The sequence below is a fragment of the Ambystoma mexicanum genome, chromosome 11 (genome assembly GCF_040938575.1).
Source record: "Ambystoma mexicanum isolate Mex_15411 chromosome 11, UKY_AmexF1_1, whole genome shotgun sequence".
Lineage (NCBI taxonomy): Eukaryota > Metazoa > Chordata > Amphibia > Caudata > Ambystomatidae > Ambystoma > Ambystoma mexicanum.
Window position 1 is genome coordinate 34,746,963 of NC_090934.1, and position 27,048 is coordinate 34,774,010.

Consider the following 27,048-nt stretch of genomic DNA (forward strand, 5'->3'; position numbering starts at 1 on the left):
TATATCGAAAATATGAGTTATTGCTAATAAACTCCAGCAGTACCATTATGAATTCTCTGGGCTGGTATCTCTTCAGCATTGAGTAGCATCCATTCCACCGCCTCACCCCCTAAATCGTGGGGGATCGATGTGTAGAGGCCTTTAACATCGATGGTGAAACAGATGTTGCAATTGAATGGAGTTCCGTTCAAGAGTTGTAAAAAATGGGTTGAGTCCTTGATGTATGTATTGGTTTTTTGAATCAATGGTTGCAAAAAATGGTCCACATATTTGCCTACAGGTTCTAGTATACTGTTTATCCCTGCTACAATAGGTCTCCCAGGGGGTTTGATGGGGTCTTTATGTACCTTTGGAAGGGTATAAAAGTGTGATATTTTCGGGTGTGAATTAGTCAAAAATGTTTTTGTGTGGTGATTAATCCACTCCAATTCCTCCGCTTTATCTAGTAAAGTCTTCAAATTTTCTTTTATCGCCGGTGTTGGATCTTGTGTTAATCTGGCGTATGTATTGCCATCACTTAGTTGTCTCTCACATTCTTCTTCATACTCTCTAGTGTTAAGTAGCACTAAACCTCCTCCTTTGTCCGCAGCCCTTATTGTGATTGCTGGATCTCCATATAAGTCACGTATCAACTTTAGTTCATGAGGTTTCATGTTGCGAGGTGATTGACCTTTAAACTTGAGTTTTTCAAAATCTCTCGTAACTTGTTTTTGGAAGATTTCTATTGAAGGTATACACTTATTGGAAGGATAAAGGTACTTTTGCTTCTGAATTCCTTGAGTTCTGCTTCTTCCCTAGCTTCTTGATGGTCCAGTTTGCTAAAAAACACCTTCAATTTCATCTTTCTGATTAGTTTAAAAAGTTCTATTTTAGACTCAAATAATGTGCTGTCATATGTAGGGACAAAACCTAGGCCTTTCTGTAGTGTTTGTTTCTTTAGCAGTCAAAACTCTAGATGATAAATTTATTACTATGTTCTCTTTTGTTGAAGTCTCGTGTTGGGTTTTCCCTTTGGTCTTTCTCCTCCCCGTCTCGTTCTCTTCTTCCTTTGTCTAAAAAAGAAGACGGTGTATCCCTCGCTGGTGTCTCTTTTGTTACTCTCGAGAAACCCAAAGTACTTGCCGTACTAGTCTCTTCTCGGTCCGGGGGTTCCCTTTCTGTATCGGTTCCTGAGCTTGATGTTTCACTTGAATTTGTAGGCTTGGGCTTCCTTTAATGGGGGGCCATATTTGTCCATCCAATTATAGACTTCATCTTTAAGATAATCAAAAGTATCCCTTTTAAATTTGCGGATTTTTTTTGGATTCTAATTCTGTTTTGTAATCTGCCAGTTTCTCATTTATCTCTTGAAGGATAGAATCAACTTCCTCTCTATTCAATGTTGTTACCAAAGCTTCTTCATTCTCTTGGATTTCTTTACTGAGACCAGTTATGTCCTTCGCCAATTCTTGTATGGTCAGTAATATAAGATCCAAAGAGCACTTGTTAAGTATAGCTTCCCATTTCTTCACAAAAGTTTTACTCTCTTTACACAATGTTGGACGCAACTGGATGCGTAGTCCTCTCGGAATTCGTTGGCTTCTATGGTATCTCCCTAGGGTTATCGCATGTAGCTTCCGATTTATTTCCTTTCGAATTAGATACTCTAATTGTTTAATCTGTTGTTTGGGATCTGTCGTTTGCTGTTACTGCTTCCAAAGCCGCTGTCTTTTATCAAACCTAATATTGCATCTGCTTCTTCAGATGAATCACCCAATGTGTCTGCCCTGTTAGTGGTCAGGGCTTCGATGTCAGTGTATGACATTTTATTACTTTTTCAAAAATACTTTAACGATCTATAATTCTTTTATGAGTTGTGTGCTCCACCTCTATTTGTGCCAAGTGCGAAATCCAAGAAAAAGAGAGTGAGGAGGGCACTACGTATTATAGTAGTTGCTTCTATTAAGAAAATTATAAATTCACTTTACAGTAAGTTTATTGTAATGTTCTCGCCTGGGGCTGCCAATCCAAAAACGGTCCTGTAGCACTAGGACCTAATCCAACAAAAAACTTCCAAAAAACAAAGTGAAACCACTTTGTTAGGAAAGGCGCATCTCAGTTAGCCCCAAATAGGTTGCTAATGTTTAATATGTTAAAGATTAGGTATCCAGTTTACGATATGAAAGTAATGAAGTTCAAAGAAATATATTTAGCAGGAATTGTTTAATTCACATTCCTGTAATATTTGTCGCCAAAATTTGTTTTTGTAAATCACACAAAGAGTTTGCATCTCAAATTGCCCATAATACTCTGGTGCCAATGCATTTCGGATTTAATCCTTCAGGGCGGTATTATAGCAAAAAACAAGTAATATAGCATGACTCGGTCATGCCGAACGCTGAAATCGTGGTGTTGTACGGGGGTACAGCAAAATCTTTTTAATGAGCTCCAACAAGAATATCCTCATGTATTTCACAGATGGTGGATATTTCGTACACAGAGGATGACGAACAGTCCTTTTTAAAATGTCAAGCAGCAACAAGTGATCCAAAGACTTCATAGCTACAATTACTACAATTCAAACACGGAAATGTTCCAATTCTTTCTGTTAGACTAGTTCAAACTAAACCAGCACTTAAGAAGAAACTAACGGAAAGAATTGGAACATTTCCGTGTTTGAATTGTAGTAATTGTAGCTATGAAGAAGTCTTTGGATCACTTGTTGCTGCTTGACATTTTAAAAAGGACTGTTCGTCATCCTCTGTGTACGAAATATCCACCATCTGAGAAATACAGGAGGATATTCTTGTTGGAGCTCATTAAAAAGATTTTGCTGTACCCCCGTACAACACCACGATTTCAGCGTTCGGCATGACCGAGTCATGCTATATTACTTGTTTTTTGCTATAATACCGCCCTGAAGGATTAAATCCGAAATGCATTGGCACCAGAGTATTATGGGCAATTTGAGATGCAAACTCATTGTGTGATTTACAAAAACAAATTTTGGCGACAAATATTACAGGAATGTGAATTAAACAATTCCTGCTAAATATATCTTTGAACTTCATTACTTTCATATCGTAAACTGGATACCTAATCTTTAACATATTAAACATTAGCAACCTATTTGGGGCTAACTGAGATGCGCCTTTCCTAACAAAGTGGTTTCACTTTGTTTTTTGGAAGTTTTTTGTTCGATTAGGTCCTAGTGCTACAGGACCGTTTTTGGATTGGCAGCTCCAGGCGAGAACATTACAATAAACTTACTGTAAAGTGAATTTATGATTTTCTTAATAGAAGCAACTACTATAATACGTAGTGCCCTCCTCACTCTCTTTTTCTAGGATAGAAAGAAATACCATCGTAATTGTGTAAAAGTCAATCGCTTATCGCCGAAAGGAACTCGTTATACGCATCCGTCTAGCATGTCGGAAAAAACTATCTGACGGACCCAGACGCGTGAGGGATCATGAGTACAGTGGACGTCACACTAGGGAAAGTATTACTGGCACGCCCTGTCAAAGTCCCTTCGAGTTTCGGAAACTAATACTCAGTAACTTCCACTAGATGTCAGCCTATGCACAGCATGTGATCTAAGCAGATTCCACAAGCCTCAGAAAAAAGAAAAACAAATAAACATTTTAAAAAGTATATATTTATAGTTGTGATAGGAGCCAGAAGGAAAACCAGGGTAGGGAAGAGCAAGGACATCCATGGCATAGTCGTTGATGCAAATAGATTTTAGGTTGGCTCTTTGCTGTACATGACCAGTCTTGGAGGCCACACACTTAAAGAACCAATCTAACAGGAGTCTAGCAAAGCCCGTCTGAGGCAGCCAAGTGGTACCTCGAGACAGAATGCACTTCCTGCAGTGGCAGAGGGTTGGGGAGAGCCTCAGAGCAGAAAGGAACCGCACACTCACTTGATTTTCTCCAGGTACTCGTTCGTGTTTTGGTTGGTCATGTTGGACGGACTGATGTGGAGTTTAAAATCTGGTCCAAAGTATTCAAAGTAATCATTGTACGGCAGCTCTGAAAAAGAAAGGCTAAAAAGGTCACAAACTAGGAAAATGCATAAAGCAACAAAAACTGCATGCATACAAATGGCAAAGCGCAAAGAACTGCACTATGGGTTTTCAGACAACTGATCTAACTAGGTTACAAGACAGTGCTGCCCTCCGACACGACCCTCAGCAGACCTGCACAACCCACTAATCAATGCCCACTTGTGACAAGACTGTATGGCCTGTCTCAGACAAAAACAGTCTGAGACAGGCTCTATGACCCACAATCCCAGCATTTCCCATACAAAACGAGTTATGTGCTTCTTAACCATCAAACGCCTGGCTACGATGTATACTACTACCCCAAGCATGGACATGTGCCCCCTTGTATGCTCATTGGTTTTTCTAATGAGAATGTCGCAAGCCCCAGAAACCTGGGTCAATGACCCAAACTTGGCTAGCCACTGGTTACCATGAGCTTGAATAAGAGTACCTTAAACAGCTGCTTGATTATCCAAAGCCTAATGCCACATGGCCCTTCTATGCTGGACAGTTAGCCTGAGGCATGCTGTCAAGTGCCCATTGTATGCCAACAGGTACACAGCCTGGCAGCTGCCCCACTTACCATTTGGAATTTCTGAATCCAGAGCCACAGCCGTCTCAAAGGTCCAGCAGCGGGCCACGTTGCGGATGGTGTAGCCACCACCCCCAAGCATCAGCAATGGCAGGTTGAATGTCTTGATGAACTCTACACACTTGGCGTGACCTGGAGGGGAAAATGAGTTAAGACTGCAGTCAAGAGGAAGAAGGCCTAAGAAAACAGCGCACCAAGGAAGGGCAGGGTCTACAGCAAAGGCAGAACGGAGCAGATGCAAGGGAAAGAAAGGCAGCCTCAGCGGGTAATGTAAAGGGAATGCACCATCTGCAGGAAAGAGACAGTCCCTTCAAGGAAGGGAGACCTCAGCCGCCCCTCTCATCCAGCAAGGGAGAAATGCTTTCTCAGTGACAGAGGAGGAAGAAATCTACAGTAATGGGACGGCAGCCTGAGAACACTAGGGAGAGAGATTGACAGATCTAAAACGGAAGAATAGCCTCACAGCACAGCAGAAGCTTAAAGTGCCGTGAAGGCAGTTTCAGCAATGAGGCCTGCAAGATGACAAGACATCTATGTAGATAGGGTAAGTAGTAACAGGCTGCGTTCTGGAAATGTTTCATGTAGCTACTTCTACTAGTCAGCCTAACCACTCTTACAAAACAAAGGGGACTCTCACTTTCCAGATTCCTGTGGCTTTGAGTTGGCAGAACACCAGCAAGACCGTGTGGACAGAGCACCAGGAAAGCAAGCCCATGGTGGAGCCAGTGCACAGGTGGGAGTCAGGAGGCCTTCCCCAGGTGCTGCGAAAGTGGCTCTGGCAGACTACCCTGCACTCTACCCGAGGCTCACCCAATCAGAAGATGCCAAAGTATGCTGTAAAAGATGAAGCACCCTCATGTACTGGACCAGTGAGCCAGTTGGCTCACAAACCCAGCATCAACACATTCCCAACTATAGGTCACTTCACGATGGCCAAGAGACCACCAGTTCAACGTGGCAAAAGGAGAGTTTCAATAATGGCCAACATGCTCTGCATGCCCTCAAATGTCTTCAGCAATCAGTAAAGCATCACTGTACCCCTTCCCAGATCACTGCAGAATTAGGGGCAGACTGTCCTCTCCCAGGAAGCCATTTTCTTAAAGGCCATATTGTATTTCATTTTGATACAATACACAACAAGAAAAACTAAAGCCCACTGACTTTACTAACACCTATACTCTAGTCCCCATTCACTCCTCTGTATGCACAGAGCAAATCTACAGTATTATCAGGATTAAATTCCAGCGTATAGGTGGCTGTGCCCGCAATGATGTCACAGCTAATCTTTCTTCAAGCATTTCCCATTCAAAGGGGTGTTTTTACTGGTGGAAAGCTAGTTCTGTCGGAGGGGCAGATCATTAGAACAATTATGAAGAAGTACATGAGTTATTACAATAAGCGAGCACCTCCAGTCTTGCTGTAGTGAAGATGTCTTAGTATTGCTTGTACTATGTTACAATTGAGAAGACCTTTTAAAGGATTGAAGTTTGATAATAGAAAACCAATCGTGAGAAAAGTGGGCAATTGTGGGGTAAAAACAATGGTGATGGGTGGGAGGTTTAGAATGAATCTCAACCTCTGGCATTGCTCTGGGCAACCCTCCAGACCATAGTTCACCACCTGCCAAGCCATTACAGAAGAGTAAAGACCATCTGCAAATCAGGCTTGGTCCCACCCCAATGAGCAGTCCAGCCTGAACCGCTAGGTCACATCCCTTCTGCACGAGACAAGCACCCCAGACATGTTTCAGCCTCAACGGTAGTCATCAGTGTGAAGTAGCTTGGGTGTCTAAGCACGGGACCCACGTCTGGGCATACCCGTTCCACTCGGGGTGGCAACGCAAAAACAGAGGTGATGGCTGGAAGGTTTAGAATGAACCTGGGGTGGCTGTTGGTTGTTCAGAAGAGAATTGCCTAGCATTTTGGGGCAGACTGCCCTTGGGCAGGACAAAGACGGATATGTTGTGGATATTTCTCTTCTGTTAAAGGGATAGGGAGCTAAAAAAAAATAATAATATTCTGACTCCCACGCGACTGAGGACGGTAGAAAGACTCCCAGAATTCCTGTTTGGAATTTATTGGATGCCAGCTCATTTTCACCTCAGAAGAAACAGAACAAAAAAAAAAAAGAAAATTAAAAAAAAAAGTTTGGGGGAAATTTGGCGTTACAAAATGATGGGTGCAGAAGGAGAGACGGGTGGCAGTGATTATTATAGACTTCACATGCAAATAAAGAGAACCTCTCTTCTTTCATCTATTGGGGGGGTGGGTTTCCCCGCCTCAACTAGGGATGTCTTTGTAACTTGCCCACCGCCCTGTGTCAAAATGTCCCCATCTTTGTCCCTTACACTTGGAACCAAACTGGACTGTCTCCTCCTGGACTGAGTGGCACAGTCTGGTTGCCAGTTCTTTACCAGGGGAAATGATTTGACTTTGCTCTCAGTTCACAACACACCAGGGGGATGGTCTCCCTTCCCATCACCTTTCACAGGCTTTTTTCTACAATACAAGGGGGAATGTCCCCCTTCCCCTGGCTTTTCTCAGACTTAGTTTCATTCAGCAGGGTCACTAGAACTTGGATTTACACGCGCCTGCCAAGTATACCATTTACATCTAGGGTGTATTTTTCGTATTAATTTCCTTGTGCAGCCTTTGTACCCCTATCTGTTCCTACTATACACTAGTTAACTTGCTATGGGACACTCCTCTGGTTCTCCCTGGTGTCCGGCTACTCTCCCCGGTTGCGAGTCTCGCGTTCCTTGGGGCAGCGGTACTGATCTTGTGGTCATAACAGTGTCCACTTCCTGGAGGTCTGCTCCACGTCTTCCAGTCTCCAACATCAGCTTCACACCATCAGGTGAAGGACTTTTTCTGCCCGCCCTCTCTCTGCATCAGATGGCTTTTGTCTCAAGCATTTCGCTATACGCTGGGGCTGGATGGAGTGCCGTGCTGGGCTTTGTTCCTTCCACTGCTTTCGCAAGCAAACGTGGCCGACCACCAGTATTCCGAGAGCTTTACCTCCTCGGCACTTCGTGTAGATTTTACCACCTCAACTTGAAAGCCGCACAGCTGTAAACCCTCAACGACTGCCCTCTCCCCAAGCCCCTTCTCTGGCAGCCATCTTTAAATTTGGTAGCACATAAATTGGCAGTATAACCAAGAAGAGCCACAGAGGAGCAGGAGAAAAGGTTTAAATATAAATCCATGCCAGACCCATGCTGGAGAACAGTTACAGTTAACGTGCTCCTTCTCCAGCATGGGGTCCGCCATGGATTCACATTCTCATGAATAAACACATAGCAGTACATACAAAACCATGGGAGGTGGCAAGGCTCAACAGAAGCAATTCCTCTTACCTCCTGTTATGGAGAATAATGTGCCAATTTCCTTCACCTGAAGAGACTCCAACTTCTGGGACTTGGAGAGGGAGAGCCTTTTTCTCATGTATTTTGATGTGAGTTTTACTCGTGTTCTTTGATTATGGAGTTTTAGACAACTCCATAGGCATCTTATGTACATCATACCGCACCCTCAGTGCAGTGACACAGGGAAGCCTTTTAGGCTCTCCCAAGGTTTAAACACCTTCTCTGGGATAAACGACTGTTTCCCAGAGAACGTAAAGTTAAAAAAAAAAAAACACACACTCCAATAGTGCGCTGGAGGGGTTACCTAGTATCCCCTATGTCTAGAAAATCATGTAGCAGTCAAATGTTACCCTTTCCTCTAGAAATTGCTGGTGGCAGCGACCAAAAAAAAAAAAACAAGATTTCCTCCCCCCCACCCGACGGCAGACATGGGTACCTAAAAATTGCAGTAGCCATGTTTTTCAAGATGGTGTCTGAGCCCCCTTTGTTTAAACAGGTCCCGGTCGTCTTTGCCATTTCTTTTTGGAAAGGTCCTTCAGAAATTGTCTGCGCACCAGACCAGGTTTGGTCCCTTTGTTCCTACGCCTTTGGTGGGCTTCAGGACTGGTGGGCAGGAAGTGAGGGAGGTGCCCAAAACTCCCTGTGCTTAGTCTCCTAGGAGACCCAAATGCACTCTGGCGTGATTGGCTGGCTGACTGACCGGCAAGCACAGCCACCCTGCTGGTTGAGTGGCAGCTAGGCTGGAATGAATGGGAGAAAACGGTTTAAAAGGCGAGTCTCCTGGACTGGATCGCAGAGTTGACCACTGGAATGAAAGAACCGAAGAAGAGCAGGAAGAGGATGGCTGCTGCAACTCCTGGACCATTGGTTTGCCCGGTGAAGCCCTGCTGCAGGTCCAAATTGCTAAGTACATCTCGACAGAGAAGCCCCTTCAAGGGCAACTTCTTCCTTTGAGTTGGTGGGACCACTGAACTCGTAAGCCACCTGGATACCATTCTCAAAGCTGGTTAGGAGTCCCCCGACGTCCTCCGTCTTGTCCCCACAACTGAGGCTCAGAACAGTGAGATCTGCAGGAACTGCTAGGAACCAACTTCTTCAGCTGCATCTTTTGCAGCATATTAAGGTACTGTGCCAACCCGATTAAGAGACTGCTTCTCTCGCGGTGAAAGTTTGTGGAACTTTCCCCAACTTACAGGCCTAATCAGCTTGTGACCCAACAGAAGATTCTTGTTCGTACAAACTACCTTTGAGAACTTTGGCAAAGACTTTACAGTTTACTTCAAGAACTGCTCTTTCCTATCCAAGACACTAGTCCATTGACTTTGGCCTATGCCTATTGAACTGAATCGAGTCCTCTGGTGAACTATAACCATTTGCACTGCCTAAAAAAGTATTTGTGACCTATTCTATTAACTTGTGGCTTTGCCTTCCCATTCAAATTGACTGAAATGCCCTTTGGCTCCTATTTCAGGGGAGCTTAAATTGTTCAGAAACGTATTGGTTTTGTGTTGAAGTATATTTGTGTATAATATTAAGTTACCCCCTTCTAGTGAATGTTTTCTAAATGATTGTGTAGAAAATGTATAAGTGTTTTTACAAAGAAACCTTGAGTACAAGTGTCTACTTGAACCACTGTGATTGCAAGACCTCCGTTTAACTTTTACTGCTCACATTCCCTCTTGAGATAAGCTGGCTGCTCAGCTCGCTACCACAAAACTGTAGTAGACACATACCAAAGGTTGGTTTTTGCTTACACCTGTAGTCCCAATTGTATGTGGTGGTCCCAGAGGGTACTGCATGCAATTCTGCCTAACAGTCACCAAGGCTGGGCGACACGGTAACCGCGTATACTCCGGTTCGGGCGCACTCACTTTACTCCAGACCTGGGAATGACAAGTGTACGAAAGTCCCGTGAACACAGAGCTTGCAATGTAGTAAGTTGAGGGCCTGGCGGTATCAGGGAAAACTCCTGCGCAAGCTGGTCAGCCACTGGTTGGCCCAGTGACGCTTCCAAAATGGCTTACTTGCAGGTTTTGATGACGGTTCAGAAGGTTCAGATGAAGGTGCAGAGAATAGTTGGTCCCACTATTCCAATGGGTCGAAGAGTCTTTGCAAGACCTTATAGGACAACCAGTTGCAGAGGGGTCCCAACAGGCTCATGGTGTCAAACCTAGCGGGTCACCAGCGGTTCCTCGACTCGACTTCTTGGTTTCAGGATACTTGGACTCGATCCTTCGTTCAGTGAGAACTCTAGAGATCGACAAAAAATAAATAAAAATCGCCTTTGCGCCAAAACGAAGAAGACCCAATGGGAGATCTGCTCACATACAGCCATACCATACGTGGACATGGACAACGGTGGTCCCAGACATTCACAGCACACCAGATTCTCTTGCACCCAGTATGTGTATTGTAACTAGACAGTCCAGCCTACATCCTGGGGGCACACAGGCCATGCAGAAGCCTGTGAAAGCGTGGCGCTTCACTGGAAAATGCATACCCAAATAAGGACCGACCTGGGGAGGGTGAAGGGGCAAGATGGCCACAGGACAAAGAACCTTGTGGCGTGGCATTTTGGAGCCAGGCCACCTAACGGTGCCAAACGCAGTAATCACGGTTTACCTGGCAAGAAAGAGTTCAAAAGATACGAAGCTATAAGCTACCACCAGCCCTGTCCAAGGCACATCAGCACTTCTAAAAAATCCTTCGAGAGCAACTAGGGCCTTTAGAAATGACAGAAAGACCCAAGTGCACTGTAAGGTACTTTGTGCACTTGCAACATGTTGCAGAAAAGTTGCAACATTGACAAGGACTAAGGGGAACAAAGTCTCCCAGTACTGACTGTCTTTAAGGGCATGCCAGTTTCCCCATAAAAAGTGAGCGAAAGCCCAGGAGTGCAGCAGAAGGCTGTGCTCCACTGGCAAGGTCAGACTATGGTGTTTCAACAAAGCGAAAAAGTTGGGGGTACACAACTGGAGCGAAAATTACGCATGAAATGGTAGTCTTTCCTAACACCGTGCCCGCACTATCTACAAAACTTCCTAAATAGTCTCCCTCTAGAGTCTTCTGCTACTCCTCCAACTCTCTGCGGGTGAGCCGATTTCACAAACTGATTTGGGGATAGATCTTTATCCTCTGCAGGTGCCCCTCTCTGGAACAGCCTCCTTGCCTCTTCCCCCTCAACCAGCATGTGCACTTGCCTCCAGGCATTACTGCACTTTCTGCTTATGCTCTATGAGTGAAGCAACCCCTCTGCACTTAACCCAGGGCCGTTGGAATGGATGCGTTTGTGCCCCCCTCCCCATTCCTCGCACCTCCGTCTGTATGCATGCATTACCTAAATGTACTAGGAATAGTACGTTTGTCGGTCTGTCCCCCCGCAACCTTTTTCTATCCTCCTCCCCCCCAGCTAGATCAAAACTAACACTTCATGCACTTACACTAGAAGAAATGCCGTCATTTGCCAATTGTTCCATTTAGATCATTCGGAAACTTCAAGGCCTAAGAAATTACTGTATTCTCTTGTTCCCTTCCCACCTTGAAGCACTCCAACTGTCTAAAGGGCTGTATAAATAAACAGTTACTGTTATCTGGCCACTCAGGTTATCGAAAAATCTTAGAACTGGTGAGAAGATTTGGGTGGGAAGGCATGCATGTAGCTACCTTGAACGATGTTAAGACCTGAGAAGTTTGTGCAAGTGCCAAATTTGAGAATAGGACCCAAGCTGGGTTACTAGAAACGTTACCAGTCTCCCTGCCCCCCCTCGCCCATGGCATATGACTTCCTTGGGTTTGATTGTGGCTTATACGCCGGGTCAAGGATATACTATTTTGCTGATTGAGGACATCTTGACTAAGGCGAGACATTTCATTCCGAATAAAGGAACTGCTTCAGCAGTTTTGGCTCTGGCTTTTTTCAAAACAGTGCGGTTGCAGGGTCTACCAAACCAAGCGATTTCTGATAAGGGAGCTCAATTTGTAGTGCTTTTTGTTTGGCGTTCGGTATGAACCACCAGTAATTAACCATAAAGTAATGGCCAAACAGAGTTGGAGAAATATTTGCAATGCCATTTGTAGACAGGAGAAGTTGGGTAGACCCGATTTGGTTAGCCGAGTTTAGCTATAACACCTCCAACGGTACGTCAGTCACCATTTTTTTTAACCAATCTTTGCACGAGATCCATAGGGAGGAGGTAGAGGTTCTGCATGTAGAGGATAGGCTTGAGTTGATGGGGCGCCATTTCCGCAAGGCAATTTAGCAAAGTATAAGCTTTGCTGACAGGAAGCTAAGGGCAGCTCCAGATTTTTCAGGAGGGAGCTTCTGTATGGTTCTCCACTAGGAACCTGGCTTTAAAGAGGGGAGGGGGGGGGGGGGGGGGAATAGTGTGAGGTTCATTGGTCCTTTAGTAGTAGAGGAAGTGAAGTCACCAGTGTCTGTTAAACTAATAGTAACTCCAGAGGGGGTAGATGTCGGAGTCAGGGAAGGAGTAGGAGGTGCAAGGAAGTTGCAGGATCTGGTGGATTGGAAGGGTATGGACCAGAGGAAAGATCTTGGGAGGAGGATCAGGATGTTCATGCCCCCGGGTTGGCAAGGAGACGAAATGATGTATCCATGTGAACTCACAGCAGGCATAGCTACGTACACTATGGTTGCGAGTTATGTATTCGTTATTACCCAGAGTAGCTTTGTAATTTTGAACCAGGTCCCTCTCATAGGTTAAAGAGGATGGCAGTAGCCTTAACTCTGCTTCCAATGTAAAAGTGCTATGGGACCTGCCATCCCAGGGGTCGGTATGGAAGGAAGGGGGGTAAGGAGGGTGGTGGGAGGGGGCGCAGGGGTAAGAGGGGCCGCGGCAAGGGCGTGTGTGCAGAGAATGAGAAGACTTAAATAACCAACAGAAAGAAGAGCTCAGTTAATAGGAGTGCTTGGCCATTACCTTTGATGGTGAGATTGAAGCAGCCGAGCCGGTCCCCAGACAGCGAATCAGCACCGCACTGCAAAACCACTGCGCTCGGCTGATACATCTCCATCACCTTCGTCATCACCTGAAGAAAGGAGAGAAATTTAGTGCCCTTGCTGGCTATGCACCAATGCCTAGATACTGTAGGTCAGTTGGCCTCCCGAGCCACATGGTCATGGTTAGTATTACAAAATCAAGTCTGAAACATTTGCGTCACAGGACAAAAAATTGAATCTGGTTTAACTTTAGAATTTGATCATGCCTGAAGTAAAAGGACTTCTAGTTTTTGAATATAAAAATTATGGATTGCACCTCCCTAACCCATTATCATTCCCCTCTTGCAATCGCATGCCTTAACATTTTGTACCAATATCACTGTCAGAACTTGGTCATTAAATAGTGTAGGAATGTTTAAATTTCAAACATTTACTTATCAAATGATCCACCAAATAGCCCCCAAAAGTAGCAAAGACTGGCAACAGCAGACTGGACAGCAAAGTCGGGTAGCCTAGCGAGGAGCATGTACAGGTAGTGACAGTACTGTAAACAAAGATCTGGAACAAGTTACGTAACTGTTCTCCAGCATGGGTCTGGCATGGATTCACATGCTCGTGAATATCCCCCCAACCCCCCCCCCCTCCCCCGTCAGGCTGGGAATCCTCGGTAAAGGAAAAAAAAAACCACCAGTTTCATTTCTGAACTGTCTTTCTCTTAACAACCAATCACTTAGCTCTGGGCCATACTGCCCCCAGCCAATGACTGCCCTCTACCCAAGCCCCTCCACTGGCAGCCAGTGGCAGTAGGACCAAGTGAAGAGCCGCAGAGGGGTAGGCGGGAGGGTTTGCATGTGAATCCATGCCAGACCCATGCTGGAGAACAAGTTACAGTTAAGTAACTTGTTCCTTCGCCAGCATGGGATCTGGCATGGATTCACATGCTCATGAATAAAGAATGCATAGCAACACTCACATGCACAACCATAGGAGGTGGCAAGGCTCAACATAAGCATCCCTTACCACCTCACCAGGCTCACCTTCAAGCAAACCGGTTGTGCAGCACTGCTTGGCTCTGGACTCACTGGAATCCCTGTAGATGCAGTAGAGTTTCGTGAATTTGTGCATCGACCTCCACGTCGCAGCCCTGCAGATGTCCAGCGGGGGCACGCCAGACAGGAATCCATTGTAACAGCAATCACTCTGGTAGAGTGTCCCTTGGACGGCCAGGCAGCAGTATGTTTGCCAACAGGTGACAGTAGGTGATACAGCCGGAAAGCCACCTGGAACTGGAAGCCTTGGACAGGGCCCTCCCATGGTTCACAGGAACAAAGTACAAAGAGCGGAGAGGTTTTCTGTGAACTTTGTGCAGGCCACATAAAACTTCAGTGCTGTAGCCACATCCAGCGAGTGCAAAGCTCTTTCAGCCAGCGTAAGCAAAGGCATCAGAAAAAACACAGGTAACACCAAGGGCTCGTTTAAATGAAAGTCCGACGGCACCTTGGGCATGAAGGAGGGGTGCGTCCGCAGCACCACCCTCGTCTCGAGCAAAGTCAAATAAGGTGGTTTACAGGAGAGGGCCTGATCTCCCACACTCGTCATGTAGAGGTGATGGCCACGAGAAAATCTGTTTCCACGACAAAAACGAGTGGTGCAGAATACAGAGGCTCGAACGGAGGTCCCATGAGTCTAGTAAGCCCCACATTGAATTCTCAAGCGGGTGCTGAGCCTTCACCGGCAGGAACGAGCAGAGAAGTCCCTTGACTAATCGGTGCGACCACAAGGATGGTCGTCCTGGGGATCTGGTGTAGCGTGAGATGGCCGCCAGATGAACCTTGGAGGTGTGCGCCAGCCCCAATTTGACCAACAGCAAATATGGAAGCATCCGAGGGGCCATGACCCTCAGTGGGTCGATCTTCTGGGAACTGCACCAAATAGCAAATCTCTTTCACTGCGTCAGTAACATTTCAAAGTAGACTATGCTCTAGCCTTGGTGAGAGCTTTCTTGAAGTCCGCCTGGAGATCGTAGCCACCGAATTCTAGCGCTGCAGGAGCCAGGCCTTCAGGTTCAGAGACCCTGTATCGTGGTGAAGAATGGGGCCTCACGACCGCTGGCAGCTTGACTGGTGGACACGCCTACATGCTGAGAAGGTCCGGGTACCAGATCTGCCTCTGCCACGCTGGTGCGACGAGGATCATTCGCCACTGGCAACATTTGAGTTGACTGATAACGGAGGTCACGCATACAGAAAGAGGCCTTCCCAAGGGAATGAGAATGCGTCCCCCCCCATGCAGGGGAAGCCTGCTGGCAAACCTCCGGCACTTGGCGTTCGTCACCATCACCCTAACCTTAGAACCACAAATGAATGCAACAGTCAAGAAATGCTTTTTCCTCCTCCACACAGCAAAAATAATCCCACCTTTCCTCTCCTTAATGCACAAGGCTCACCATAGTGGACCTCATCATGTCAAGAATAGACTATGCAAACAGCCTCTACCTCGGAATACCAGAATACCTGCTGAAACTACAACGGATTCAAAATACAGCAGCCAGACTACTCCTCAAACTATCCAGAAGAGACTACATCACTAATGCCCTAAATACACTGGCTCCCATCACCTTCAAAACAATGTGCATAACGCACAGGGCAATCAGTGGACAAGGAGCAGCATTCCTACAAAAAGAACAAGCCAACAAGACTCCAGTTAAGCAACGAAATCCGCTGGGAACTAAAACCATACCTTAAGAAAAAACTTGGTTCTGAAGGAAGTTGATTCAAGTGGAGGCCTGATGTGAAAGGGACCGTGAATACCTGAAAAGACTAGATCAGGACAGGCGCAGAAATGCTCCCACACCCCATCTGGGGAGATTTGCGCAAACCCAGTGCCTCAAATCAAGATAGAAATGCTAACTAATCACATCCACTAACAATTTCCCCCTCTGCGTACACCTCTCAAAATCCAAACAACCACAAACCGCACAAACTTCACTACATTGCAACAAAACAAAACAAAAAAAAAAAACCAGACTCGCACAACAGTACAGGACTACCGGACGAAAACACCCCAGGCCGCCAACAGCACATCACTGCTCTCTTGCATTTTTCCAGCTTCCCCTCGCGAACTCACCCTCCCTTCCTCTTTCAGAGCCGAAAGAGCCAGGGGACCACTCGTGTGGTGAGTGCGTGGTACAAATGTCCATTAACATGTAAAACATTGTGGTGGTATCGTCTGACGACCCGCACAACTTGTCCCTTGAGGGACAGCAGGAACGATTTGAGGGCCCAGAACACTGACCATAGATCCAGAACGTTGATGTGCAACGTCTTTTCCTCCGGCAGCCACAGGCCTCTGGCGTGAAGACTGGTGTGGGCTCCCCAAACCACGCAGCGAGATGAGAGCACACGCCCCACCACCGTATCGCCCGATATAACCCGTCGAGAGCGATCTTGTCCTGGAAAGGTCCGGACACTTGAATGCAACGGACATCGAGGTATTCCTACAGCGGCCGCATCCGTAGCCTGTAGAGTGGGATGAGAAATGCATGACATGCCGAGCAGAGACTGGATAGCCCTCACTGCGGCGATCTTCAGAGCAGCCGTTGCACCTTTCCCAGGATGGCCACCACCCTCTCCTCCGACGGCAATGCCAGACAGGACACTGTTCAGCCGGGATCCCAGGAACAGCGCGTTCCGCGATGGAGTAAAGCAGGAATTCAAAGAGAACCCCAGATCCATTATTAAGCGGACGGTCCTCGATGTGTGGTCGACGGCGATGCTCCTTGAGCTGTCCCAGATGAGCCAGTCGTTTAATTAAGGGTAGACGTGGATCACTTGCAATGGCAAATGTGCCGCCACCAGCGCCAGTCACTTGGTGAGGACCCTTTGCACCGACTTCAATCCCAAGGGAAGGGCCCTGAATGGTAAGGCTTCCCCTCAATGACAAAGTGCAGAAACCTGCGGTGTCCCTTGTGAATGGGCATGTGAAGTACACATCCTACAGGTCCAACGATGACAGAAAGTCTCCCTCTTCCTGCTGTAAGGGCACGTGTTGGAGTGACCATTCGGAACTTCTGGGACTTCATGTATCTGTTCTGAAGTCGAGAATGGGCCTACAGCCCCCGGTCTTCGTTCACGAGGAAGTACCTTAAGTACACACAAAGCCCCAGAGCCGCTTTGGGACGAGCTCTATCACACTTTTCTTTAGCATGGCCCGAACCTCCAGCAGCAGCTGAGGGATGGTGGTATTTGGGGACACTTCTGTTGAAACTCCAGGGTGTGTCCGTGGGTGAGAGCGTCCAGCATCAAACAGTCAATGGAGATGGCCTTCTGCACGCCCACTTACCAGCCGGCCTCTCACCGGGGTGCATGGGTGGGGGCCAGACGTCACAGCCGGTTCATTCGGACTGGCTGTCTTGGGGTCCCTGGTGACGAAGTCCTTCTCCAAAAGCCTTGCAACAGCCCCTGTTGGTCTCCTGGGATGAGGAGCGGGAGCGCTGGCAGCCTCCCGAGGATCGAAAGGACAGCCGTCACTGCTGTAACGTGCCCAGGGCACGTGCCATCTCCTCCTGGATGGCCTGTAGAGACTCATCTACTGCCTTCCCGAAAAGATCTGTCAAAGGGCATGTCCAAACACCTTATCTGGACATCCAGTCGAAAGTTGGTGCCTTGAGCCAGCCACGACAAAGGCAAATTCTGATGTCCATCTGGTGGAACCCCACGTCGGCGATGTCCATGGCCACCGTGATGGCATGGTCTGACGTCACCTTGCCTTCTTGCAGAATCTCCATCGCCTCCGACCTCTTGTCATAAGGGAGGGTGTCCAAAAGGGCTGCGATCTTGAACCACAGTTCGTGGTACGCTACGATAGCAAGGGCGGCCGTTTTGGTAATCGCTGCAGAGTAGATAACACGTGTTCTCATAGCATCTAACTTCTTCCCCCCGCTGTCCGGAGGGGTGGACACTGCCGAAGATGAAGTGCCCGACGAGGACTTCTTAGCCGCTGCAGAGAGTCTGGTGACGATTGGACCCGCAAGCACTTGGGCGCAGAATACAGTACCCTGGATTTCTTCTCTAGGTGGTCCCTCCTCGCCGGGGCCTTCGAAGGGTTCTTCAGGAGAGACAGGCCTTTGTCCCAAATGTCATCCAAGAGTGGGACTGAAAGGATGGTCTCTCTTCGCCTCGCGGTGCTGGTATAAGAAGCCCACCTCCTCTGGCGCGAGCTAGAAGCGCTCTGGAGATAATCGCATGAAACAAGCCTGCTTTGTCCGGCGGGGAGGATCTGACTGCGACGACTGGCGGTCCCCCCGCCCCCAATCACACTGGGCGGTGAAGGGTGGCAAGGAGGCAGTGGTTGCCTCTTCTTGGCTGGCAGTTCCCCATTGCCAGAGGGTCGGCCATCACTGGAGCAGCAGGCTGGGCCGTCGGCGCAACAGGCATCCTCATCTGCATCTCAGATACCAGCGTATGCAGCCTGGAGAGATGTCCACAGAGCGGTCTCCAGGGGGCAGCGTAGGTGGAACAGGAAGCTGCGGTGCAGGAAGAGAACCCAGGCCCCTGTCCTGAGGCCCTGTCACCTTCAACGGTATATACATCGCCGCTCTCCTCATATGGCGTGACCACAACGTTTCCCTGGTCGCCTTCGTCCTCCTGGATGCCTGAAGGTAGACCTGCTGCTCCTCTGAGGAGATATCCGTGCCCTGGAGGACCTCCATGCCTCCCCCCTTTCTTCGCGTCCAGACAGTCTCAGGGAGATGACCAGCATCTTCTCCGGGGTCTCCTCAATGGGTTGGAATGAAAACTCCCTCCTGGCAGGGAGAGACACTTGCCTTCAGAGGTGCGTCCTGCAGGTCTGCCTTAGCAGACTTCCAAAGGGATGCCACCACCACCTTGATGGAAGGCGGAACCTTAGTCAAGTGTACCTGGGCCTTCAACGTCAAGATCGGTCCTTTGTCCTGCTTGGCCTTCTCCTTAAGGGGGGGGGGGGGCTGGAGCCTCGGTCCCCCTTGGCCTTCTCCATTGAGGGCAGGCAGGTTTTGGACTTCTCCTTGGCCACCTCTGGGGCCACCTTGAGTTTGCCTGGATGGTCCGATTTCCTCTTGGACGAAGATCCTGAGCGTTGGCTGGTGACCAAGGATGCCGGAGAAGTCGGGCGCGCCCTGGCCGCCGAGGCATCTGCTGCAACAGCACACCTGATGGCAGTGGACTCGCTGTGCTTGGCCTTTTGTTGGACCCCCGTGGGAGGGGTGCCCTCAAAGGACTTGAAGCCCGCTCGGCTTTCCCAGATCGGGAGAGGCATGCTCCCGGGACCCCACCCAGTGCAGAGTCTGCAGCCACTCACATTCAGCAGCTTACGCTGATCCGTCACCGTGGGAGTTGCGAGCTTACGGCAAAATGCACAATCTTCCACCTGTTTCTTTGGGTACAGGCAGTAGAGGCACTGGAAGGTTTATCATCCATAAAAACATTCTGCAGCTCGCAGTCGCTACAAAGCTTGAAAAAGAGGGAGTATCCTGCTAATCTGCCTTGAAGAATCTTCTGGAAGCCTCCACAGACTAATCTGAAAAATGGGTCCCCGTTAATCGGAAGGTTGATAGACGGAGCAGAGGTGCTCGATTGACCGAAAAATAGAGTAACACTCTTCCAAAAAGTGAAAAACACAGTAAAAGCTTGAGAGCTAAGCATGAGGACTCAACACTGGAACGTGCAGTAAAAATCTGAAGATGGCTGCCATGGGACGGGCTTAGGTAGAGGGCAGTCATTGGCTGGGGTCAGTAGGACCCAGAGCTCAGTGATTGGTTAGGAGAAAGAGTTCAGAAATGAAAAACTATTTGATACGCTTTATCCCCCCCCCCCATGATAGATCGCAGGTGTGCCAAACCACATAGCCCCGCGTTCAAAGTGACTCGGCAAGAAAGAAGAATGTAGTGGGCACAGCACCTCCATGGATTCTGCAACTGCATGACCATCAGTGTACATTTGTTAGCCTGACGCAAGTGGATATTATATATTTTAGGTGTGGGATTAGAGTTGTACGCTTCTGTTGAGTTGCATGCCCATGAAGCTCTGCTACCGCCAACATCCCCCATATGCCTCCCGTTACTGTAATTGCCACCTTGGATGAATAGTGGCAGCACAGTGGACCCTAAATGGATGCCTTGGAGATAAAAGGCAGCGCTGTATTGATCCCTGAAATATACACAAGACGGTACATTGGACTTCCCTACAGGAGTGTAGGATTATACTGAAGCCAAATGCTCACATGCCAACACGTAATATTCCTGACTAACCACTAGATGGTGACCCATGCTCAACACGTGACTAAAACACGTTCATCTGGGAAAAGTAGAGTGCTGCACCTTAGAACCAAGGCTGGGGGCATGGTCTGCCCCTACCGCGCACTCCTCTTACATTGACACACGAAAACTGCTCACCGGTTTAAATATGGCTTCGTACGATTCGTCATCAATGCCGTCCCGGAGAGGAAAGTTCACAGCATAATACTTGCCCTTACCAGCACCAATGTCCTGTAATGAGAAGAATGTCAAGAGTTACTAATGGGGTGCAACACAAACCACTGAACAAAACAAAAGTGCAGACAACCAACTTTCAAGAACTCCATGTCCTCTACCCCTTCCCATCCACGCCAGGTTACCATCACAGACTACCACCAGTTTCACCAGTCCTCGCACAAACTAGCAGCCCACGGGCCAGCCATTCCATGCACCAAACGCAATCCTGTTAATGTCCTGGTTTCTAACTCTGTTAACCATATAACAGCCCCAACACACGGATACCTCTATATAGTCAAGCCTTATGGCACCACAACCCCATTATTCAACTGCCCGCGAGGGGTCTACCCCCTGAACTTTCATTGTTCATTAAATCTGACACCAAACGGAGTACATTTCCCAGGTTTTTGCAGCCCCTCACATACAAAACAAACTTTCAGACTGTCTGCATAGAACTGTCAGCTTCTCTGCGCCTCCCCATTACCCCCCCTTCTTTGAAAAAAACCCTCATATCTTAGTCACCAACATCACTCCAATTATTTCCCAATAGCATCCAAACGAAGCCTGCAAACATCCTGCAAGTGTTCCACCCACAGCCAGAAATGATAAACCTTCGGAAGGTCACCCATCGCAAACTCCAGCCTTTTCAGAGTGCAGTACATGGAAAACGATGTAGCACTGGTTCCACTGCCAACACACTGCTTAAATATAGGCAACACTTCTTGAAAGCCATTCAGAGAGCTGTAATCCAGACGTTTTACTGCTCACCCGCAGGTCTCCCGTTCCAGGGAAGTACTCCCCATACTTGTGGAATGATGCAGTCATGACGCGGTCAGTGGTGTAAAAGGCCTCCTCCACACCATCGCCATGGTGAATGTCAATGTCTATGTAAAGCACCCTCTGGTGGTACCTAGAAGAGAAGAGGGGTAGGTCACGGCACAGGGGAGGGCAGCCACTCAAGGTGAAGTCTGGCATTGTGGCCTCAATTGTTTGCTGACTAAAAATCATCAAGTATACATAAAGAAAGGTTTGTGAAAGACGAAGCTGGTAACACTGGTCTGCTAGTTAAGGGCTTGATGCTGGGGGAAGCTGAAAGCTACAGGAAAGGTATCAAATGCAGTTGACCTAGCGCCTCAGCATAATGAAAGGTTTCCCATCAACCATGGGCAACAGTAAGAGCATTTACATCTTTATGAAAGAAACCCAGTGATCAACAAACCAGTCCCTAAGACACTATATATGCATTTTTTTAACAGCAGGAAATGTTAAATGAATCAGGCGGCCACCTCTGGAGATGAAAGCTAACTGGCCAGTCAACGCAGAAAGACTCACATTTGGATCTACAGTTTAATTCTGGTGTGTATTAGGTACCATTATTCCTTAAATCAAAAATCAAACAAACTACCCAGGATCAAAATACAAAGCTTAAGAACCACAATTGGAACCCAAGTCAAAAAAACTCCCAATGTCGCTAATGCACCAATCCCCCTCCCAATGCACCAAAGGTTATTGTAAGGCTGTCCCCAATTACGCTCACACCAGAATAAATACACCCCTCTAGGGAAATAATGCCAAGAGTATCTTGTAAGGAGAACAAGTTTAATCTTTCAAAAACAAGGATGGTAGCAAAGGACTCTGCTGCCTGACCAGTCTTCTCCCGTCACTCATCTGTTCCTTCTCCTGCCACCGTGGTCCCATGCAGGAGTTTATATAGTCTGGTCTCGCTGTAGTAGTATCACTGGATACGGGCTATTGCTTCATCCCAATCCAGCCTTCCATACAAGGGATGCTCCAAATCCTTCTTTTCTTCATTGTCAGCGGTTTCTGTTAGAACATGCTGCTCTACATTTTGCTACCTTACATAGAAACAATGCAGCTCTGCAGACTTTTACAAACATTGATGCCTAGCCCCAGGAAAACCTAAACCTTTATAAAAACAATTTTCATTGTCTATCCATATTCTGCTCATATATGACCCTTAACACTCATGTGCCATTTCTGCATTTGGCCGTACGGAACATACAAATCCCATGCTTAGACTGCACGGACTCCTGACGGACAGTAGATAACTGGTGAGTCACATGTGCTCTGCCAGTGCTAGCTAACACCACGGGGGGTGGGAGGGAGAGGGGAGACAAGGAAATGGTTGCCAGGCACTACACAAGGCCTACAGGCAGTTTTGGCAAAGTGGGCAAGCTAATGTTCACAATTCTAAGTGCGACATTGGTAACATTCACAGTTCAGAAGAAAGATAATGTTGAGTGGCAGGGTTTTCTGGAGTAGAGTAATTGCTAAACTCCCCACCCATGCTACACTTACTTTTTTGGTTGCTGCTGGTTGACGGCGGGTCAGTGCTTTCACTGGCTTCCCCTGCAGACACCCGCTTACACTTTCTGGAGCCGCCCTTTGCCTCGAGGCCCTTAGCCGAAGGGGCTGCCAGGCAGAGGGTTCCCAAGTACAATGCCCAGAACAATGCCTTAAGAGCTGCAACTGGCATTTTACGCAGAGAACACATCTCATTGGCTAGGAGAGAGGCACACTGGCTACCCATCAAAGAAAGGGTGGTCTTCAAAACCCTTGCCCTAACACATAAATGTCTTCACGGACTCGCACCCCCCTATCTCGAACAAAGGATCCAGAAACAAACAGCTTCCAGATCCTCCAGGGCCGCTTATGCCAACCGCATCCTGACTCCTCACACGCGCAGAGTGCGTGCCGGGGGCTCGAGCTTCCCATCAATGGCAGCCTCTCTCTGGAACAACCTCCCAAACGAGATCAGATCAATCGAATCCCATTCTGCCTTCCGCAAGGCATTAAAAACTAGGCTCTTGTCTAGAGGGCTCACCCATGTACGATTCCTGACACATGCTCCATCTCTGAATATTAAATATCACTACTTACATTGCATGTATAAGACTTTCTCTGTATCGTACCAACCAAAGCAAAGTTTTTCTGGCCCGCTTACTGTAACCCTCAAGCAAGCCTTCTTAAGTATCCTTGATAGCGCCTCTATGCCCGTGGGCTGCAGTGCGCTTTACAAATGCAAAATAAAATAAATAAAAATCGGCCCATAAGGAGTGATTGGCCAATCAGAGCTGGGGGGAGGGTTTGGGAGGCTGGATCATGAGGGGAAAACACGGCTGCAATCAGGCGGCAGGGGGGGATCACATTTAAGCCACCTCAGACTGCCTCATGGTCCCCAATGGTGCCGGCGAGGCCACTGCGCACCTGGTAGCTGTTTGGATGGGGCAAATGAACCAATCAGAGCGCCTGGGAGGCAGTATTGGGGAAGGAAGGAGACATGGTGAATGGGGAGTCAAGCGCAGAACGCACTGTATGTGCGTTTGTAGCACTAAGATATTTAAATGGCATCTGGGACTAACTCACCTCGGACTGCCTCTAACATTAAAGGTATCCAGCTAATAGTTTGTTGTGCTTTATATTTAAACATTAACTTCCTTCTTCTGCTTCTTCAGGTCATTCAGTGTGTATGGGATTATACCTGCAGGAGAGCCTTTCCAGTGCCCCTCCTTCCCCCTAATCCATTGTAGTGCCTAAAAGAAGATTAATTCTAAAGCGCTTGGGCGGACGGGAGGACCCTGGATCCTTCCAAACGATAAGCAAGATGACGCCAAGCACCAGTGCCCAACTCTGAAACTGCAAATAAACAGAACTGTACTAATCCACTCGCATTGGCGAGGAGATTTTATGACGGGCGAGTACCATTTACATGGTCCTCAACCTTGCTAGCAAGAATATGGATGTTTGAAACCCACTTCACATTTACTGCAAACAAACCTTTCAGTAAATGGCAAATAAGATTTGCTGTGCATAGGGGCAGCATTGCACCAAATATGGAGTGTGTATGGAGGACAAACACCATTTTACAGACAGCACTAGAAAATATGCTGGCGCTGCCACCATGGAGCAAGTGCATTTCAGGTCAAGCATCTAAACTAAGCGACACGCCTTGCGGGTCTAGTTGGATTCTTAAGGTTTGCAAGGCCCGATTGACCTTTGCTTAAATATGGTTGTCTCCCCTATAGCCAAAGACGCATTAAAGAGACGATAAGGCAAGTGATATACATTTATTTATTTTTTAGAAATAACCCCTTTGGAGGCTAAGTCTCAAAGAAATCCATACTACTGTGCAAGTGGGATACGCACATTAACAAAGAATGCCCAGTCACCAATACATTGGTTTTCACTTAAAGCGGCCACCTGATCCCACTGCTCCCTAGGAGCAATGCACTAGTTACTGCATACCAATCTTAACTCAATGGACCAGTAGAACAAGTTACTTACCCGTGGTAACGTTCGACTGGATGTTCCTCCCACGTATTCCTCATCTTATGATAAAAATATCTTTCCAGCTTCAGCTGCTTTGGAATCTATTTCCGACAGGCGCTGTGCGTCTTGTCAATGTCCCTCGAGGGCCTCTATTCGACTGTCGAAAATAGTGCATGCAGCCCCAGTTGGCTTCAGTTCCGTTTTACCCTACTGTAGAGGAATTATCAGGCGTACCATAGCCCATAGGCTCCAAGAAAGCATAAAATGTAAGAACACGTACATTCTACGGCGAGGTAGGCTGGGAGAGGTGATGCGAAATATGTGAGGGGAACATCCAATCGAAAGAAGCTTACCACTGGTAAGTAACTTGGTCCTCGAATGGAGTGTGTCCTCCCACGTATTCCTCATCTTATGATACAAAGCAGTAATAATTGGGTGGGTGTACGAATTATATTTGGTCTTAACTCTTAGCATGGACTTAATGAACCGCCGCTTTCGCCGCTTTCCCAAATGGTGCTTCTTGATTGGAAGATGAATCCAAGTAGCAATGTTTAAAAAAAGTGTGACCAGACAACCAAATGGCCGCTGCACGATTGTCTGACGGGAACACCTCTCTGAAGAGCAGCAGCGGTTGCCATGCCCCTTGTGGAATGTGCTCTCAAGCCTTCCGTTTGGTCTTTATCCGCTAACCTGTAACATTCCCCAATAGCCAGGAGTTCGGTAAGAATGAATGCAGTCCAACTGGTGTGGGACTACACAAGACCTCTCCTTCGTATTAGACCCACCTTTTAATACAGGCCGGTAGTACACATGTTGGTATGGTAGTGTGACTGAGCAACCAGGCTTCTCTTAAGAGCGGTAATGTGAGCTGTGCAATGAAACTAGTAAAGACAAGTATCCAATTAAACACTATTATTTATACACGAAGATCTGTAAAGCATTCTTTAAAAAGCAGTAATTAACCAATAGCAATTCCAAGTTAAGGTTCAATTCAACAAGTAACCAAAGAGGGTGAGTTTTTCATTCCTATGTTACACATGTTCCAGCACCCGGAGGCAATGTCATTTGAGGTCAGTAGAGCATTTATATACTACCACCTTTACAATATGAGTTTTTCACGAAGGAAAGGTTGGGGTTAGAGTTAGATCAAAAAAGACTGATAAGCGATGAGAACAGTTTGATTATCCCAAAGGGATGAAGGCAGTCAATTATCCCAGTATTAAAGTGTACAATATTTACGACCTGTAAGGGAACAAGCACTGCCAAGGCCAATAGGTTCATAAGGAGGCCTTTAGGGAGCCAGGACAGCCAAAGTCAATGGACGATGTCAAAGTTCTGATACTCTTCTCAAAAAATGTCTTAGTCCATGTTCAAAAGAGAAAATCACAGCAACTCAAGAGTTGCCGCCTTTAGAAAGCACAAGCTGTAAAGCCAATGCAGCTAGTGGGGTCAACTTGGTGGTGGGTTAAAATGCACCCCAAATGGCAACAGGATAAAATACCCCAAACCCCATAGTACCTTGAAAATGAAAGTATTCAGCTGGTTGCCTTCACGATGCAATGCAGGAGACTCTTGTTCCTGGTCCTTGATCGTGGTGACGAAAGGGAGGACATCAGGCGGGCTCCTGTGGCAGCACTCTAGGGACTCGGCAGCAATGGATTTCTGTCGATTCAGCGGCTTTGTGGTTCAGCGCCAATGAAGAACAAAACGCTCCGGTTAGGATTTCCTGGATCCCTCGGTCCTGGACTCTGGACGCATATTTCTTGCTTCTGTAGGGTCCTCTAGACGTCTACAAAGATCTGGCCGGATTGGGACTTCTGAAGACAATGTACACACAAGTGGTATTGGGCTTCTGCAGCCTTATAATGTCTCAGCAAGTCGGGGGTTGCGCCAAAATAGAGTGTCTCAAGGCTAGTTGGTCCCACCAGCCTAAGGGAGGAAGTCGCCCTTTGCAGGTCTTCCCTGTCCATTCGGAACAGTGTCAGCACTGCTGCAGGGCTTCAACGGGCACTCAGCAGTCTGTTAGGCAAGAATTGTGTAGTCTCACACACTGTACACTTCTCTGCTTGGTATTAGGTAACCCACCTTTTGGTATAGGTCTGTACTACACAAGTTGTTAGTGTGACTGAGCAGCCAGGCCCATCTCATGAGGGATAAATGTGAGCTGTAGCAATGAAATTCGCAAATACAAGTAACATTTCCAAGTGTTCAGTTAGTTATTTAACATCAATTTTTAAATAAGCATTCTTAAAAATGGTGGCAAGATAATCTACACAGTAAATATACTTTAAAATACTTTCAGAATCATGCA

At 47.3% G+C, this 27,048-nt stretch overlaps 1 protein-coding gene across 1 annotated transcript in view; it reads right to left on the minus strand.

Moving 5' to 3' along the window:
* HDAC1 (histone deacetylase 1) overlaps positions 1-27,048 on the minus strand; it is a 200,333-nt gene that overhangs the window by 74,675 nt on the left and 98,610 nt on the right. The window contains exons 6-10 of the mRNA XM_069622473.1: positions 21,216-21,357; positions 20,370-20,462; positions 12,921-13,029; positions 4,611-4,751; positions 3,905-4,013 (exon numbers count right to left, since the gene is read on the minus strand). Of these exons, the coding sequence (XP_069478574.1) occupies positions 3,905-4,013; positions 4,611-4,751; positions 12,921-13,029; positions 20,370-20,462; positions 21,216-21,357 (594 nt within the window). The remainder of the gene's footprint in view (positions 1-3,904; positions 4,014-4,610; positions 4,752-12,920; positions 13,030-20,369; positions 20,463-21,215; positions 21,358-27,048) is intronic.